This window comes from Parasteatoda tepidariorum, chromosome 1 (assembly GCF_982258835.1).
Source record: "Parasteatoda tepidariorum strain Cologne lab strain chromosome 1, Ptep-v5.0, whole genome shotgun sequence".
Classification (NCBI taxonomy): Eukaryota; Metazoa; Arthropoda; class Arachnida; order Araneae; family Theridiidae; genus Parasteatoda; species Parasteatoda tepidariorum.
In genome coordinates, this window is record NC_141755.1 from 52,475,162 (window position 1) to 52,491,951 (window position 16,790).

Below are 16,790 nucleotides of genomic sequence, written 5' to 3' on the forward strand. Positions count from 1 at the left end.
AGTTTTTCTAGAGTTAACTGCAAATTTTCTGTAGTGCAATCTTAACTGTAAAAACACTGCAGTTATTTTGCAGCTAATGCGAAGTAATTTCTCAGTAATTTATTTCGAAAAAGTTTTAGCTATTGTCTACAAAATTACTGTAGTTTAAGTGAGGTCACTTTAAAATCATAAATTTAGAAAAAAACTGAAATTTTAAATCCGGGGTCATTCTGCAGTAAATTTGAAGTAATTATGCAGTCATTGTTTCAGAAGTATACTTTCTGATGAATCTGCGGAAAAACTGCAGTTACTTTGCATTGTTGTAAAATTGAAGGAGTTTGATGTCTTCAATCTTGCTTTCCTGGCTGGTATATTAAATTTTTATAATGTTTTTTCTTTTTGATTATATATTAATTTCTTACAATTAGGTAAAAATTCTAAACATATATATTGATAACGGAAACAACGCACACTATCCATATTCATAATAGTTAAAATTCATAAAATACATACTTGATTTAATTGTAATTATTTATAATTCAGAAGCGATACAATTTAATTAGTTTAAAATGTGCCTAAAATTAGGTATTTAAATATTTCTGTATTTTAGTAATTTTATTAAAAATGTCGTTTTCATTAATTTTTATTATTTATTTCTTTTTGACTTAAGAAAACTATGTTTGAGCAAAGTTTATGGTAAAAACAATATTAAAGTAAAGTCAAGTAGTTAATGTAAATTAGTTAATTTTTTTATTCGAATTTATACTAAGCTAGGATTATTGCAGAACAAAAATTATAATTATTTTTTTTCTAATCAAAACAAATATATAGTTTGGATTTTAAACAAATTTATATCAAAAGAGTTTGCAAAATTGAGCTTGAAAAAGGGTATTTAATCCAGATTTTTTAGCTTTTAACGTCTTCTTCAAAAATTTATTAATTTCACTTAGTTTCAGAAATTTGTCTTAAAAAAATTTAGGCAATTTAAAACACTATACCTTTTTTATTGCTTGAAAATAAAGCTTTATAAATTAAACGAATAAATTTGTTCGAAAAAAATGACTCATAGTATTTTCAATTGAACCTAAATGAGTATAATATTTATAAAACTGCTTACTTTAAAAATTCGTTTAGAGCTCCTTACTTTTAAAAATTAAACTTGAAAAAAATGACGTAACTTAGGGGAAAGGAAAAAAAAAAACTCAAATCTACAATGGTTAGGAATTTTTCATAAAAAAACCTCTTAAGTAATAATTCATTTAATTGTTGTTTTACCGTATACAATCAAAATAATTGGATAACCACAAAATGCTGCTATTCAAACTGTTAACTCTGAAAATTTTTTTTAACTGTGTTTTCACCTTATTTGATTTAACAAATAAAAACTTTATACTCGCCAACGAGATCCAGCTCATGAAACTAATTAGTTCTTTGTAGCCGTCTTGACACAGGACTGTAGCCGAGATGGTTAATCGGTCAATCTCACGACAGGCGAATCCCAGTTCGAATCCCAGCCAGTGTCATTATGCTCACAGCGAAAACTTTCACTAGTACTATATTATCTAATTCGATATTTAAATTCAACAAACGTTAAGATAAAAAAAATTCCTATCTCAGGCCTTCTCTATCAAAAGGAATTTTTTTGAAACGAAAACTATAGTATTTTTTATCGCTTACGATAGATGGCACCACTAAATACAAAAATTTCGAATATTAACAGTAAAACTTTTGACTGCAATTTACAAACTGAAATACTGAAAATCGCTCAAACACGAGTTAAAATCACTCAAGTTTGAGTGAAAACGATTCACTCAGGTGATACTGAAAATCACTCAAACTGGAGTGAAAATAACTCAAGTTAGAGTGAAATTTTTTTCACTCAAATTGAGCTATTTCCATATAACTCTTTTACTTGAGTGATTTTAACTCCAGATGAGAAGGCCGGTTTTTTCTAGGTGAAAGAGTTAAATCGCACTCAAGTTGAGTTATTTTCACTCGTTCATTTTAAGAGAGTAGCTTTAAAAAGAATAAACAAAAAAAATGCGTAAGGTATTTTTTTATTATATTTTGAACAATCGTAGTCTTTGTATAAACATTTTAAAGACATAATTTGACAATATACGAATGCTTGTAATAAATGTATCATAACTCTAACAGAGTAAAATTATTTTGAACAATCGTAGTCTTTGTATAAACATTTTAAAGACATAATTTCACAATATATGCATGCTTGCTATGAAAGCATCATAACTCTAACAAAGCAAAAATATTTTGAGCAATCTTAGTCCTTGTATAAATATTTTAAAGATATAATTTCACAGTATACGCATGCTTGCTATGAATGCATCATAACTCCAGCAGAGTAAAAATATTTTGAACAATCGTAATCTTTGTATAAATATTTTGAAGACATAATTTCACAATATACGCATGCTTGCTATGAAAGCATCATAAATCGAACAGAGTAAAAGTCACTATGCACCAAACAAAACCATAAGACTAAAATATTTTGAAACGTATAAAGATTAAGGTAAGTAGTGCGTTACCAAAAAAACTAAATATTATTTGTTGGAGTAATAAATTCAATTACTTTTTATCTATTTTCAGGTATCCTTCAACATTGTAAACTTTAAAATTATAGCTCTTATTTTCATTTTGATCTTTTAAACTTTCTAAAATTCACTCATTTGCCACCCAAATCAGAATAAATCGTATGAATTTTTAATGAGAATTAACCAAATGCAATAGTAGTTTCAAATGAGAAAAAAAAGGAAACCCAATCGCCGCCTTAACCACAAGGAAATATATAACAATCACTGTGAATGGATCTTAATTAGGGCGTGAAATCGGTATTAAATGGTAAAAACTAATAAAGATTTAATTGAATACATTCTCTGCTTAAAAAAAACTTAAATCCATGCTAACGAGATCTACTAAGTTGATGTCTGTGTGACACAGACAATAAAATTAATTAAAAAAACTAACGCTATGCACGATTTTAAAAACGGTAAACGACATAAACTCAGTATTCATATATATTTATATTTATTTTACATACACATCCCTTAATAAACTTGTTATGATGAAAACAAAAGACCACTTTCTTAAATTTTATCATCGATATAAACGAATACATCGATTCGCTAAAACTCGTTCGGTAAGATCATTATTTAAGTTAGTATTAATGAAAGATAATGCTTATTAAGACAACTGAGATAGTTAAAAGGAAACGGAATAAATTATTTAATGTACTTTATTAAGGAAGGGGAAGTGTTTTCGCATTCTTAAAATGAAGAGTTACCGCAATTAAAATGTGATGTCGAACGTGTTGTTTATTGACAGAAATAAATTTGTCACATTTTGTGATCAGAATGTTTGAGATGAAATAAATGCATTTTATTTTGCTGTTAGCGAGACCGGAAATAGTTTAAATTATCAAAAAGGTTTTATTTATCTTGGTTAGTAGGTTAATATTTGAATGGAAAAATAAACGCTTAGAGTTAAATTTGTTTTTTTAAGAATAATAAAGTATTCTTATTTTAAGATAAAGAAAGTATTGAAATGTTTACAGAAAACATAAATCAATTTTTTTTCTGTATTTTATTTACCTTGCATAATTTAAGACTTCTCTAGCAAATAAATTTAGAGTCAGAGGAAAACAAAACTGCGAGAGATATTTTCAATTGTTAGTTATGAATGTTTTGATTCAAAAAATTAATAAAATAAGGATATAATTAGTATTAGTAATTCATTCGTGATTCGCTATAATTACCCAAATTGTCCCATCATAATCACGCATGTCCCATCATAATGTCCCATCATAAGCACGCATTCTTTCGTTATTTCGGCACAGTAAAAGAGAGTAAAACTGCGAAATTTAAATATTTCAATAAAAAGCAATAAGAATTAAATTAATTTTTGTTTAGGTTTCCAAAAAGATTTCAATCAGGTTTGTTGCTTTAAAATTATATCACAATAAATATTAGCTACGAATACTTTGATTAAAAAATTTTACAAATTCGTTTAGTTTATTTTCGTTGGTTACTAATTTAACAAATCCTTATAGTCTTCATTCAATTTATTCAAAGACTCTGGTGGACTTCTTATTTTCTCTTCCATGACTTTGCCATGTTGAAACTGACTCATGACATAAAAGAATTTTTATATCATATGTCAGAAAGAACTCATCATAGAGAACTTTTTGAGTGAACTTATCTGCATTTGCTTTGAATGAGAAGAATAAAATATAAAAACTCCCAAGTGAACATTGAAAACAAAGTCTTGACTTGTATGACACTGTGGACAGTTTTTCAACATAATGTCCTGTGAAAACAGGAAACAACATGTACTAACTAACATAAAATATAAATTAATATAACTAACTAACATAAAATATAAATTGATATAACTAACTAACATAAAATATACATGTATAAACTAATACCACGGTTCGAACCTGAGTTAATCGCGTATAAAACGATACGCACTTTAACCATAACAATAAACATTCAGCACCCTAACAAATAACTACTATAGGCATATCATCCAGCTCATTGTTAGAATTTTCATTCTGAAATTGCAGTAAACTAACCAGCAGCAGTCTGTCTATCTTTTTAACCTTAAAGTTCACAGCAAAAAACATATTTTACCTTTAAATTTTGAAATCATTTACAACTAATATGGCCATAAAACCATGAATACAAAACTATACGGTTTTTTTAACCACTTTAACCATGGTTTCAATATCGTAAATTTAACTAGACATAAGTGCTAGTCTTTTTGTGGTGTCAACGCTGGGACTCGAACCCCCGTTCTGTCGATCGTGAGACTGACAGATTAGCCTACTCAGCTATAATACTTACGTAGTTGCAAGGAGCAGAGCGGATTCATTAGGTGGCCTTTGTGGTGAGATAAAATTCTGGTTGTTTAACTGTATTAGTTGAAAGCAGTTAATATACTGTTTTTTTCACAGTTAATAGTTTGATCAACTGAAAAACAATTGCTGGGAGAAGGGCAGAATGGGAAAAGCTTCTGAGGAAGGCCCAGGCTTGCAAAGGGCTGTCGTGCCAATGCTGATGATGATGAATAATTTGATCACTATCTTATTTTTGGTTATTTGACAATTTTGTTTGAATATGGTAAAATAACAATTAAATAAATTGTCATCTAACAATTTTTACCAAGAAATTTCTAACAGTGCTCACTGTACACAACATACCATTAAACATATCGTTCATGACTGAATAAATAATAATTCTAAATTGAAAAAGGAAAATAGGTTCATGAATTAAACATTTATATGGAATAAAAAGATTTAAAAAAATAGAAAGAAAGAAATGTCACGTGACGAAGAACGTATTTGTATTTACTTTCTCAAAATCCAGACTTCTTCCTACAAATTAGCAATTCAATAAAAAAATATGTTCACTTGACCATTAATTTGAAATAAACTTCCTTAAAATCTCGATACGATTAAAAAAAGACAAAAAGTATCCATCTTGGTATCTAACGAAAGTAATTGGAATCCTCTAAGAATTTTCTTTTCTTCCCACCTAGCAAATATACTTTGTGGGCAGAGGTGGTAATTACATCTAGAAAAAAGGATACCAAAGCGTATCCGCCTTTTGACGACAAATTCGTTAACCTATATTTTAATATGCGTTAGCAATTCCTATTTCCTTCTTCTTTTAGACCGGTGGTCAGCCGAAGGGCAGTTTGATACTCAAATACCGGGCCAGGAAGTTGCACAGTGCAAGTGCCGAAAACGAAAATGGGCCACTTTTGGCAACATCTCGTTTGCATTTGAGGGAAAATGAGGGGCGGGAGTTTATTTGTGGAAACTCTTTTGATTGATTGAGAAGCTTTTATAAATTCTGACAGCTTTCCGATAAACGATTCACTTCCGATAGACGAAAGCCTCTTATACTTTATTTGAAAAAAAAAAGCAAGGTGAAAATGGTAAAAAAGCAAAAGTGGTGTGCTCAACCATGAGAACATAGCATCAAGATGATTCAGACTGTTCACAGTTTAAATAAAAATAGGATGGAGTTCGTAGGCAGATAGATCTACATTTTGGGTGGGCGTAAAAATTGACTCAAAACTATTATTGACACGAATCATCTATACGTGAGTGAAGAAAAAAACATATTTTCTTCGATGTTTTAAGTTATTAAAAATGCTATGCTTTCACAATAATGAATTTAAGATTAGAATCTAGATGTCTACTTTTTTATTAACTTCTTGAAACGGATTTCTCCCATTTTCTACTGCATATGGATAAAGCTCAACAATATTGATAGAGCACAAATAATGGCACAAAAAACAGATACTTAATTAGTTTTGTAATTACGCTGCCGTATTTGCGTTTTTCTCAATGTTCATAGAAAACCGTGCCAACTGAGTCAGACAGAGCAATTTCACTAGTGCTTTAAAATCTTTACACCCTTACAAGTATCCAAAATTAAATAATGAAAGAGTGTCAATTAGGAGAATCTTTTCTCCCCGGTTCGGAAAGACGTCAAGCTGACAAAGATATTTTTAAATACCCAAAATTTTTTCAGTTGGCAAAATAATCCAAGTTAACAGTAATTTGATTCCAAAAATATTAAAAAACAGCTTTGCAGTTTGTAGAAAAATTTTGTTTCTCTACAATACTATATACAATACTACTATAATAATGCATACTATTGGAATTACTGTTTTCAAAAGAAGCAACATTATGAAAAAAAATATGGTAAAAATATTGTACTGTATGGTAAACATATTTATGGTTAAAAAAATGGAAAGTTACCGGAAACACCGATTTTCAAAATTATAGTTCATATTATACTAAACCCTTAAAATACAAAACTACAGAGTAAATTTAATTGAAAAAATGTTTTTATACCATATTCTAAGGTATCATAATAAAATTACAAATTTCTTCGACAATTACCAAATCTTAACAATTATTATAAATCAATATTTAATGGTTCATTTTACTAAAGCGCTTCATTAAAAATTAATATGTTTTTTGGAATTCCCATTGAGCTGGAAACGCGGTATATTTTACCATATTCTGGTAGTTTTGACCATACATTTTACTAAATGTAATATCACAATTTCTTTAATTTAAATTATTTTTTTACGTTATAACTTTAACTTTTTACATGAGTAGTATCATGAATTATTTGTGTATTTTATAAATCACTAAAAATTGTATTTATTTATTAAGTCACCAACCCTAAACACGCAACGAATTCTCAATATTTACTTTTAACTAATCGCAATATAACAATAAATAACCTCTACTCTCTTCATAAAAATTTTACCATGCGCTGGCTATATAAGTTTAGTCCTAGGAACCTTAACAAGTGTCCAAATTATCAATTTTGTTTTTAGACTATAAAACGAATTTATTTTTAAAAAATTCAAATTTCTGAAACAGGTGTCTTTTGCAATCAGATATACATTCAATAAATTACATTCGATAAATCTGATTAAAATCTTATGAACACTAGTCTGTTCCTGCTTTTAAAATCGCACTTAAGTTGCAGCACTTTAGGTACATTATCCGTAAAATTCATTTTTACCGTAAAATATACCGTAATTTTTATAGTAATATTTTTTTAATTTGAGAGATTTTTCACGGTAATTATAACTGTAAAAATTGCGGAGCATCAGAATTTTTATTCCATAACATATGTTCTGGAAAAAATCGATTTTACGGTAGAAAAGTACTGGTAACTTGAGTACCGGTGCTTTTTGCCGTAATTTGATCAAGAATTATTTTCAGCACATCTGAAAAATCAAATAATCTTATCCAACTCCCAAATTTAACAATGATTTTAACTGCCTTAGTTTAAAAGGCCACAATTCCTACCAAAAAACTTAGTTAAAAAATTAACTTAACTGCTTTTGTCGCAGAATTATTTTAAATAATTTACAATGAGCTCTATAAATAAGATTTTCGCTATAAATTTTTTTTCATTTCCGACATTAACAGAAAAGACTCAGAAGTTGTAAAATTAAACACACAGAAAATAATTTTTAACCCTGTGACCCAAAATTTTCATTAAACATATTTTTTTTACTTTTTTTTCTTCATTTGGTATTAATTTAGGTCAAAATAACTAAAAAATATTATACTTAACATTTTAATAAAAGCAATGGTAATAAAATATATTATCGAAACACCGGTGTCTATTTTTGCGTTAAAGGTAAAATCTTGCAAAAGTGGCTCTCTTCCAAGTAATTTTTCAAATTTACACTTATTGTAGTTATTTAAAGAGAAACAGTTATTCATCATTGAAATATTTTTGATTTACAAAATCAATTATTGAGACATTTTTTAATATGAATGAAAGAAAACTACAACTTTTGTGGTTTTTTTATATTTTAGCACAAATATAGTTCCGATAATGTAACAAATATTTTTTATTAACTATTTAACTTTGTTTTAACAATTAAAAAATACCAAAATATATTTTACCTTGTAATTAGAGAGTCATAAAAATATATAAAAAGGTCACTGGTGTCTCATCTGCGTCAAAGGGTTAATAGATAAAACAGACAAGCGAAAAATATAAAACAAAATTAATTTCAAATCGCAACAAAACTCTTATATTAATTAATTCCCTTTATGATGAAATCTACGTTAGACATTTATAATTTATGCATATTTCGAGCAATAGATAATATTAAATTTCTTGAAATTCAGTTATTTTCTCAGATTAATTGAATTAGGGTTAAATTAAATCAGGAAACGAAATTAATATCGGCAATGAATTATCAAACATATTTCTATTAATTCCGTAACTTAATACTCTTATTCCGCATGACTTTAAATCTATTCTGATTACAGAGATATAACTACCTTGTCATCTTAAAGCCCTACTCCACTTTCACTTTCATGCAGGCTGCCAATCATCCATGACCTGTAATGCATTTCACAATCAACTATTCAAATACATTTTTGAACTTTATCACCGAAGAGTTATTGATTCGTCGAAAGGACAAACTCTTATTATCTTCAAAATTAATACACATATGTAGTAATTTCGAAAATATTGAAAATACATATATAATGATTAATTTTCAGACTAGTTCGCTTCACAAAGTATATTAAAATTGAGTATTTATTTTTCATAGTATTATACTACACAAAGTATTTTAAATTTAAAATCAATATCAGCAATTTAATTTAAATCGTTGCAACTTCATTAAAAAAATCAATTTTAAAAACTGGATATCAATTGCATTAGAATTAGATTATAAAGAGTGCAATACGTTATAATGTTAATAACTATATATTATATGATTTTCATCTAAGTTCTAATTTTGCGATTTCGAATGTATTAAAGCAGCATTTTTCTCAATTTATATAGTGTGAATTATATAAATGTATATATATATAATTATATAAATGTATATATATATATATATATATATATATATATATATATATATATATATATATATATATATATATATATATATATATATATATATATATATATATATATATATATATATATATATATATATATATATATATATATATATATATATATATATATATATATATATATATACTTTCTGTAAAGACAAAAAAATACAATATTTACGCTGTGCTCATTTATTATTCATAATGTAATTGTGCTATAGTCAGACCGAAGTTTTCATATAGAACCAAATATTACGGGATAGATGATTAGAGACATGATTCAAAGTGAGCTTCATTATTCATCAAGGAAGATTTAAATAAAATCCAATTCTATTTATTACAAATACCATTATAATTACTTAACTTACTAATTAGTTTTATTAGCCAAATTAATCATTTTAATAGACATTTAAATAAATAATGCAAATACATTTCCGTAACATATCTGTCTCTATATACCATCTTTCTAATACTGCAAATCATATGAATATTACAATGATTAATTGCGCTTAATTAAATAATAAATGTAATCATTATGATAAAACACAAGGGAAATTCTCATGTATATGTGGATAAAAGGATTAATCATTATGCAAAGCAATTTCTTCCTCGTGTTTATTCCGGAAAATGTCTCGTTCTCTAATGCGTCATATGAAAGTTTCGATGATTAAAGGAAAATAAAAAAAGAAGCATTTTAAATGTAAAGTTGAAATGAAATTAATGTACTCAGAACAGCAAAATATGTTCTGAAAATAAATAAAAAATATTAAAACAAGCATCAAGCTTTAAATTATAACTTGTTACATTTGACCTCACGTGATCCATCACAACCTGTGAATCTTTTACATTAACCTGTCAAAATGACGTTTTCCTTGAGTTAAGTGTGAAAAAAACTGATTACAAATGATTTTAATTTTTCTTTTCTCATCATCTAAGCTCTTGGTGTTTGAGAGTTATTTATTATATTTAAATAGGACATAACCCAAATTAATTCATCAACATCAGTCTTTGCAATTACTTAAAACTTATTCTCTGAAACCCATAAAATTCCTGAAGTTTCTTCTCATTATTTACAATTTTATATTTTTTCTTTGCATGACTTAAAATATAAAAATAATTATTCATGTATTTTACAATTCTTATCTCACTTGAATTTTTCATACAGGTCCAGTTTTCAAAAGGCTTAGTTCAATTGAAATTAATTATTTAAAAGAAATAACTTTTTAAATATATTTATATAACAACCTTTTAGCATTCAATGGTAGTGTCCCATATTCCATTTATTCATTTAGATAAGGATTTGCATTTTAAATAATTAAACCTCCTTAATTTGTAATTAAATATGAATAAATATTATCAGCATAGATAAAAAAAGATTCATGATACTTATGTAAATATTATTTAGTCAGGTCAGAAACTATGCTTAAGTGTATCTACTGAATCTTAAAATGATAATTATAGCCATATCAATGCATATAGTGAAGCAAACTAAAAGTTAAAACATATTTTTATAAATTTATATAGTCTGTTTTAGCATCACTGACTTGGTAAAGTTAGTTTTTTTTCTTCAAATAAATGTAAATATTAATTATTACAAATTAATATAAATTAACTCAAATATTTTCAAGATAGGACAGATATCTACAAAGGAAGATAGGATTAAAGCCCTTCACTTCCTCTCAGAAACTTGGATAATCAAACTTGATTTAATATTCTTAATCTTACCTTAGTCATATATGATTCATCTAGCATTGACATAGCTTTTTATTTAGTTTATATTATTATACTGAATGTTTCACGCATGCTTATATAAATTATATTTCAGAATGTCCGGACAACATGCATAGATGTATGTGTGGTATTCCCAAGTGCATTAAAAAGAATAAAGTTGGAGACGGCATAAGAGATTGCCAGGACGGTTCTGACGAAGGTAAAATTCGAGATTTAATCAATCTTATACTGAACTACTGATAACTTGCATGAAAATTGTCTTAAATATTTAATAGTAATTAGTGAAATCGAAAATATTCATCATTTTCTTTTAGAGGTGTTAACAACCGTAAAACAGTTTTTAAATAAGAAGTAAGCAAATTCAAACTCAGAATCAAAAGTAACATTGTTCAAAATAAACTTTACATGCTTCTTGCATATATTGTGAAGCTTTTCTTAGGTTCGTACGGAAAAAATTATACACACACTGATAAATGAATTAGGAACCAACTTTTTTGGCTTTTGCTTTGCACAATTAACAGCCCGTGTTTGTAAGAGCATCGATTCCACTGGAGTGCTTTTTTTCTTCTGAAGTATATTCATATCTGGGAAATACCAAAGGCTTGGAGATTCTATAAATTTGATGGAAGCTGTCGGATGTGTTTTTCCAACTTGTTTTAAAAAATATTTTATTAGGATCCAGAATTTTTTGGTGGAAATGAAAGGTGTTGGAAGTCAGATTGATGTCTGTTAAACCAACTTCGTACACTTGCAGTCACATTATTGTAATTAAAAGTTATCTGTGGAGTAGAAATATAAAATTGCAAGAGGAATTTGATTTGAGAGTCATCAGTTTACGTATATTAGTGATGTTGGGTAGGCTTTTGACGTTGCACATCAGAACAATTTTAAATGTATGTATGTGGCTTTTTAAATAAAGTGCACTAGCGTATTTCTTATTTTATGGTTCAGAAAACAAATGCTATGAATAACAAACCGCATATGGATAAAGACAATATTTTTTTATGCAACGAAATTAAAAGCATTTATAAAGTTACTCAAATAAAATTACTAACACGTTATTAATTTTAATTGATAAATTAATAAACTAATTTGAATCCAAATAAATTTTAAATTTCTGCATCATAAGAGAAAGAATAACGCTAAACGTTTTTATCATTAAACTAATTATTTAACTCATTAAATCTGCATATTAAACACTTGCGTGCTTTTTTCTTATTTCATTTATTCATTTCGCAGAAACAGACTTATCGAAGCAAGTGTTATTACACTTTTCATTAAAAATAAAAAAGTGATTAAAGTTAACGTTTTGAATTGTTATATTAAATATTTAGACTTTGTGAAAATGCCGAGATCATTAGCTTATCAGATTTTTCAAAAAGAGTTAATTCAGCATTCCATAAACAACTAAAGGTGTTACATACATACATTTAGAAATTAGTTATCTATTAAAATTTATTACTTCATATCATTGGTTGCGATTAAAGTTTGATTATAACATGTATCAAATTAACATTTATAAACAAAAATTAGTCAAATTTAATATCAATTGCCATAATAACAAAATTGAAACGTAAAGATATAAATCTAATACTCTGATACAAATTAAAATAATAATCAAATAAATTTTATTTTTACTGCCACGGTAGGCAGATCCAAATTAAAATTACTCTCAGCGAAAATATATGACAGCGCTTTCACTTGTCGGTAGCTAATCTAATTCTGTACAGCTAAATTAATATCAACTAATGCTATAGAATATCTGAATACTAACCTTCTAATTTATAACCATAATTTATAACTGTAATAAATTATGATGGGTACAAATACTGAAATACAGCAATAAATACTAAATAGAAGTTACATGATATTAATAAATGAATTAGTGAATTAGTTAATGAAATACTTAATGAATAATCACATTTTGTATATTAAATATGAATATCGTTTGCATCAGAAATAATCCAATGCTTTCATTAACAAACATAGATTGAACCCATTGTGCAATACTTTTCGCTGCTATTATTTCAATTTCTTACTATACTTATTTTAAAAAATTACAAACAATCTAAAAATATTAAAGGAGGAGATCTTACTCTTAAGAAATACCTGCTCTTTTAATCATTGTATAATTCAATATTTTTAAAAACATAACTTTTAATAAATGAAACCAAATATTTATTGCTTTGCATGTTTGAACAAACTTTAATAGAGTTAATAAAATAAATTAAACATGCTTTAATCTATAATATAAGACTTACTTTAATGGAAATTTAATAGTAGAGTACTCCATAACTGTTTTAATTTTCATTCGTTTTACTGAAAACTCAGTTTAAATGTTATTAATATAGTTGGATTATAATCTTTTATTTAAAAATACGCATAATTACAACATGATAATTCACTAAAAATGTTAACCTAGGATTTCAATTTATTATATTTTCTTGCCTACTCTCGTTTTTTATGTTATATATTTGTTTTTTACGTGTTGTTTTTAATCGTTATGTTTCAAAGCCTTTTCCAGTGATATAGAAACATGCATTAAGAATTTAAAATAATATTAAATTATTGGGAAACCAAATTTCTCCCATAAACTTGAAATAGATAGTTTTTTGTTTATGGTTTTTGAACTATCTGTGCATTTTAAATTTGAAAATCTTAATATTTGAAAAAATATATATTTAGATGGTAATGGTTAAAACCTATAATATAAGAATCACAAATAGAAGGGAATTTGCAGATGTATGTTGAGGAAACTAGCATTTTTATTTTAAATTTTTTTGAAATCTGGATGTTTTTAAATGATTCTTGATTTGAAAAAAAAACGTTAGAAAAACAGAAGAAAATATAGTTTAGGGTGCTGTGTTTAAAAATCAAGAAATTCTTCTTCTAATAAAATTTCAAAATTTGCAAACTTTGTTCACTCATTGAGTTGAAAATATATTCGACTGAGAAAATATAAAATAATGTTTTCTGTTGAATCTCAGACGATTCCATTTCAAGTAATTTTTAACACGTATCTAGTTATTTTGTTCTCAGATTGATTCAAGTTGTTGAAAATGGAGGTTATTTTAAAAACATTGTCTTACAGCTTGTCTCAACTAGCAGCGCTATCTGTTGGTGATCTTTCTTACTAATTTTGCAAATTGGTGACAGTAAATTTCCTTTTTTTTTCTAAAAAAAAAAAAAAAAGAAACAAGCCTCTTTTTTTAATTGTTTTTAAATCGTTCTTTTTTATTCGGTATGTTCTGTATAATATGTCTCTAACAGCCTTATATGATCTTATAATTAATTAAATAGCAAATAATTTAAAACTTATTTTTTTACGTAATATTCACTAGTGAACTCGTGAATGTATTGTCAAGTAAAATATATTTCTCTCTTTAGGTGAGAATGGGTTCAATTTTTTGTGCCCAGAAACCTACGGTGACGACGATCCGTTTTCGATCGAAGTTAAGAAAAGAAGAAGGAGAGGTATTGGTAAGTTTAACCTTTCGTATACTTCCATTTTTATTAACTTAAAGGCGTATTAGGTCTACATTCCAGATGTTTTGTAATTGTTACCCTTAATATATATTTCCTGGAACAATGTCTGTAGTAAAAATATATGCATAGTAGAAATCTTAAATTTTAATATATTAGAGCGCATTGAAAATATTTTGCAATGGAAATCTAACAAATCACTAATTTAAAGTGGAAATGAGAAGAAAAAAAACTATTTGTTTACTGGGTTAACCATAAAGTAATTAAAATTTACTTTATGGTTATACATTATGGTTATGGTGGATATTAATAAAGCAGCTTAAAATAAGTAATTTATTGTTCTATATAATATATTATTTGGGAACCGCTATAGCTCAGGCATAGAGCGTTCGTCTTCCATTGAGATATACCGGGTTCGAATCCCAGTGATTGCTGATAGATACGAATTCCGCATCCGACTTTCACAGACCACAGTGCTGACGAGAAATATCCTCAGTAGTAGACGGATCATGGGTTAAAGTCCCTTTACCGTCAGGCTAACCGTGGGAGGTTCTCGTGGTCTTCCTCTATGTAACACAAAAGCGGGTTAGTTCCATCAAAAAAGTCCTCCATGAAGGCAAATTTCTCCCTATACTTGATACAGGAGTTCCCTTGTCTTCTGGACTGGGTTCAAAATTTCAAGGCTACGGAGTTGAACATTAGTAGTGGTGAACCCAAAAATTGAATCGACTGTTCAACGACGATTATAAAATATATTATTCTGAAATTATTTATTTCTGCTATCAGAAAAAAGGTACCAACAGTAATTTTTGTCTTAATTATAGCTATGAAACTTTTTATTTGTCTTATTTATTTATTTTGACTTTTTTCAATGCGATAATTTTGCGACTCTTGAAGACGTTTCGCATTTAGGGGACTATAGAGGACGTTAGTTTATGCAAATTAAAATGGCAGAAACTGATTTAAATACTTAGCCATCAATAGCATGTTTTCAAAACACTTTGTTAATGACGGAAATGGTAAAGAACTTTTTAATTTTAGGCCTATTTAGGACTCCAAATATAGTCTCAGATGTCTCATGAGATATTGAACAGTTTTAAATTAATTAATTATTTACTTTCTTATTCGTGAACTTGGCAATGAAAAAATTATAAATACTCTGACAAAAGTTTCTTAACAATAATTGCAAAACATAATTGCTTTTACTTAAACTAAATTAGTCGTAGTTAAAGGATGGGTTGTCGTATTTTTACCATTGTGATAATTATAATAGCACCGACTTAATAATAGCAATTATATAGTTATAATAGCAATTATAAGGTACACACGTCATGGTAATGACATGTACCTACGAACACTTTAGGGATAGATTTAATTTTTTTAAGAATTATTAGAATTTTTCCTCCTCCCTGATGGCTTAGCTTTAAAATACCAATATTAAACGTATAAAATAAAACAAATTAAGATGTTTTAAAAATACGATGGAGAGCTTGAATTAAGTCTTAACACTAAGATTTTTATTCATTTTTTTTTTTGTTTTAATTATTGAAATTTTTTTTTATACTTCAACCAGTGCAGTTCAGGGAAAAAAAATTTCAAAAATTTACGAAAATAAAGGCTGACATACTTAGATGAAATTCTGTCTGATAATGACCTTTGTTTATACTTTTTTACCTCAATTTTAAAAAGAATTCTAAAATATATATTAAATTAAAAGCAATGATTGTATAACACCCAGTACTTGTAATGTAAATTTCAGAAACTAATTTAGAATGAGAAATTTATTATTTCCTTTGACTATTGATAAAAATTTACTGCTAGCAAACTAACAAAAATTTATTCAAGTTATTTAATTTCTACTTTTATTTCAGGACTAAGAAATGATCCGATTGTTTATCCTTCAGGCATCATATCTGCTTTCATAGGAACTGAAGTAAATGGGGATCAAACAACGTATCATACGACGCAACTGTATCGAACTTACATTGACGGAACTTATACCGAATTGCTACAGTCAACATCGGCCATAAGTCCAACTGCTACAGGGGAGAACGTATCAGGAATGGAAGCAACTGCACATATTCATCGTTTTGGATCCCTACATTCTGGAACGGTAAATTTTTTAAAAGCTATTTTTACTCCGTTTTATATTTTACTTTTTTTCTCCTTAGCC

General features: G+C 27.2%; 1 protein-coding gene across 1 annotated transcript in view; it reads left to right on the forward strand.

The window, feature by feature from the left end:
• The window catches only part of LOC107447462 (uncharacterized), a 147,598-nt gene that overhangs the window by 94,768 nt on the left and 36,040 nt on the right, over positions 1-16,790 (forward strand). The window contains exons 3-5 of the mRNA XM_087163818.1: positions 11,229-11,333; positions 14,522-14,614; positions 16,489-16,730. Coding sequence (XP_087019944.1) covers positions 11,229-11,333; positions 14,522-14,614; positions 16,489-16,730 — 440 coding nt within the window. The remainder of the gene's footprint in view (positions 1-11,228; positions 11,334-14,521; positions 14,615-16,488; positions 16,731-16,790) is intronic.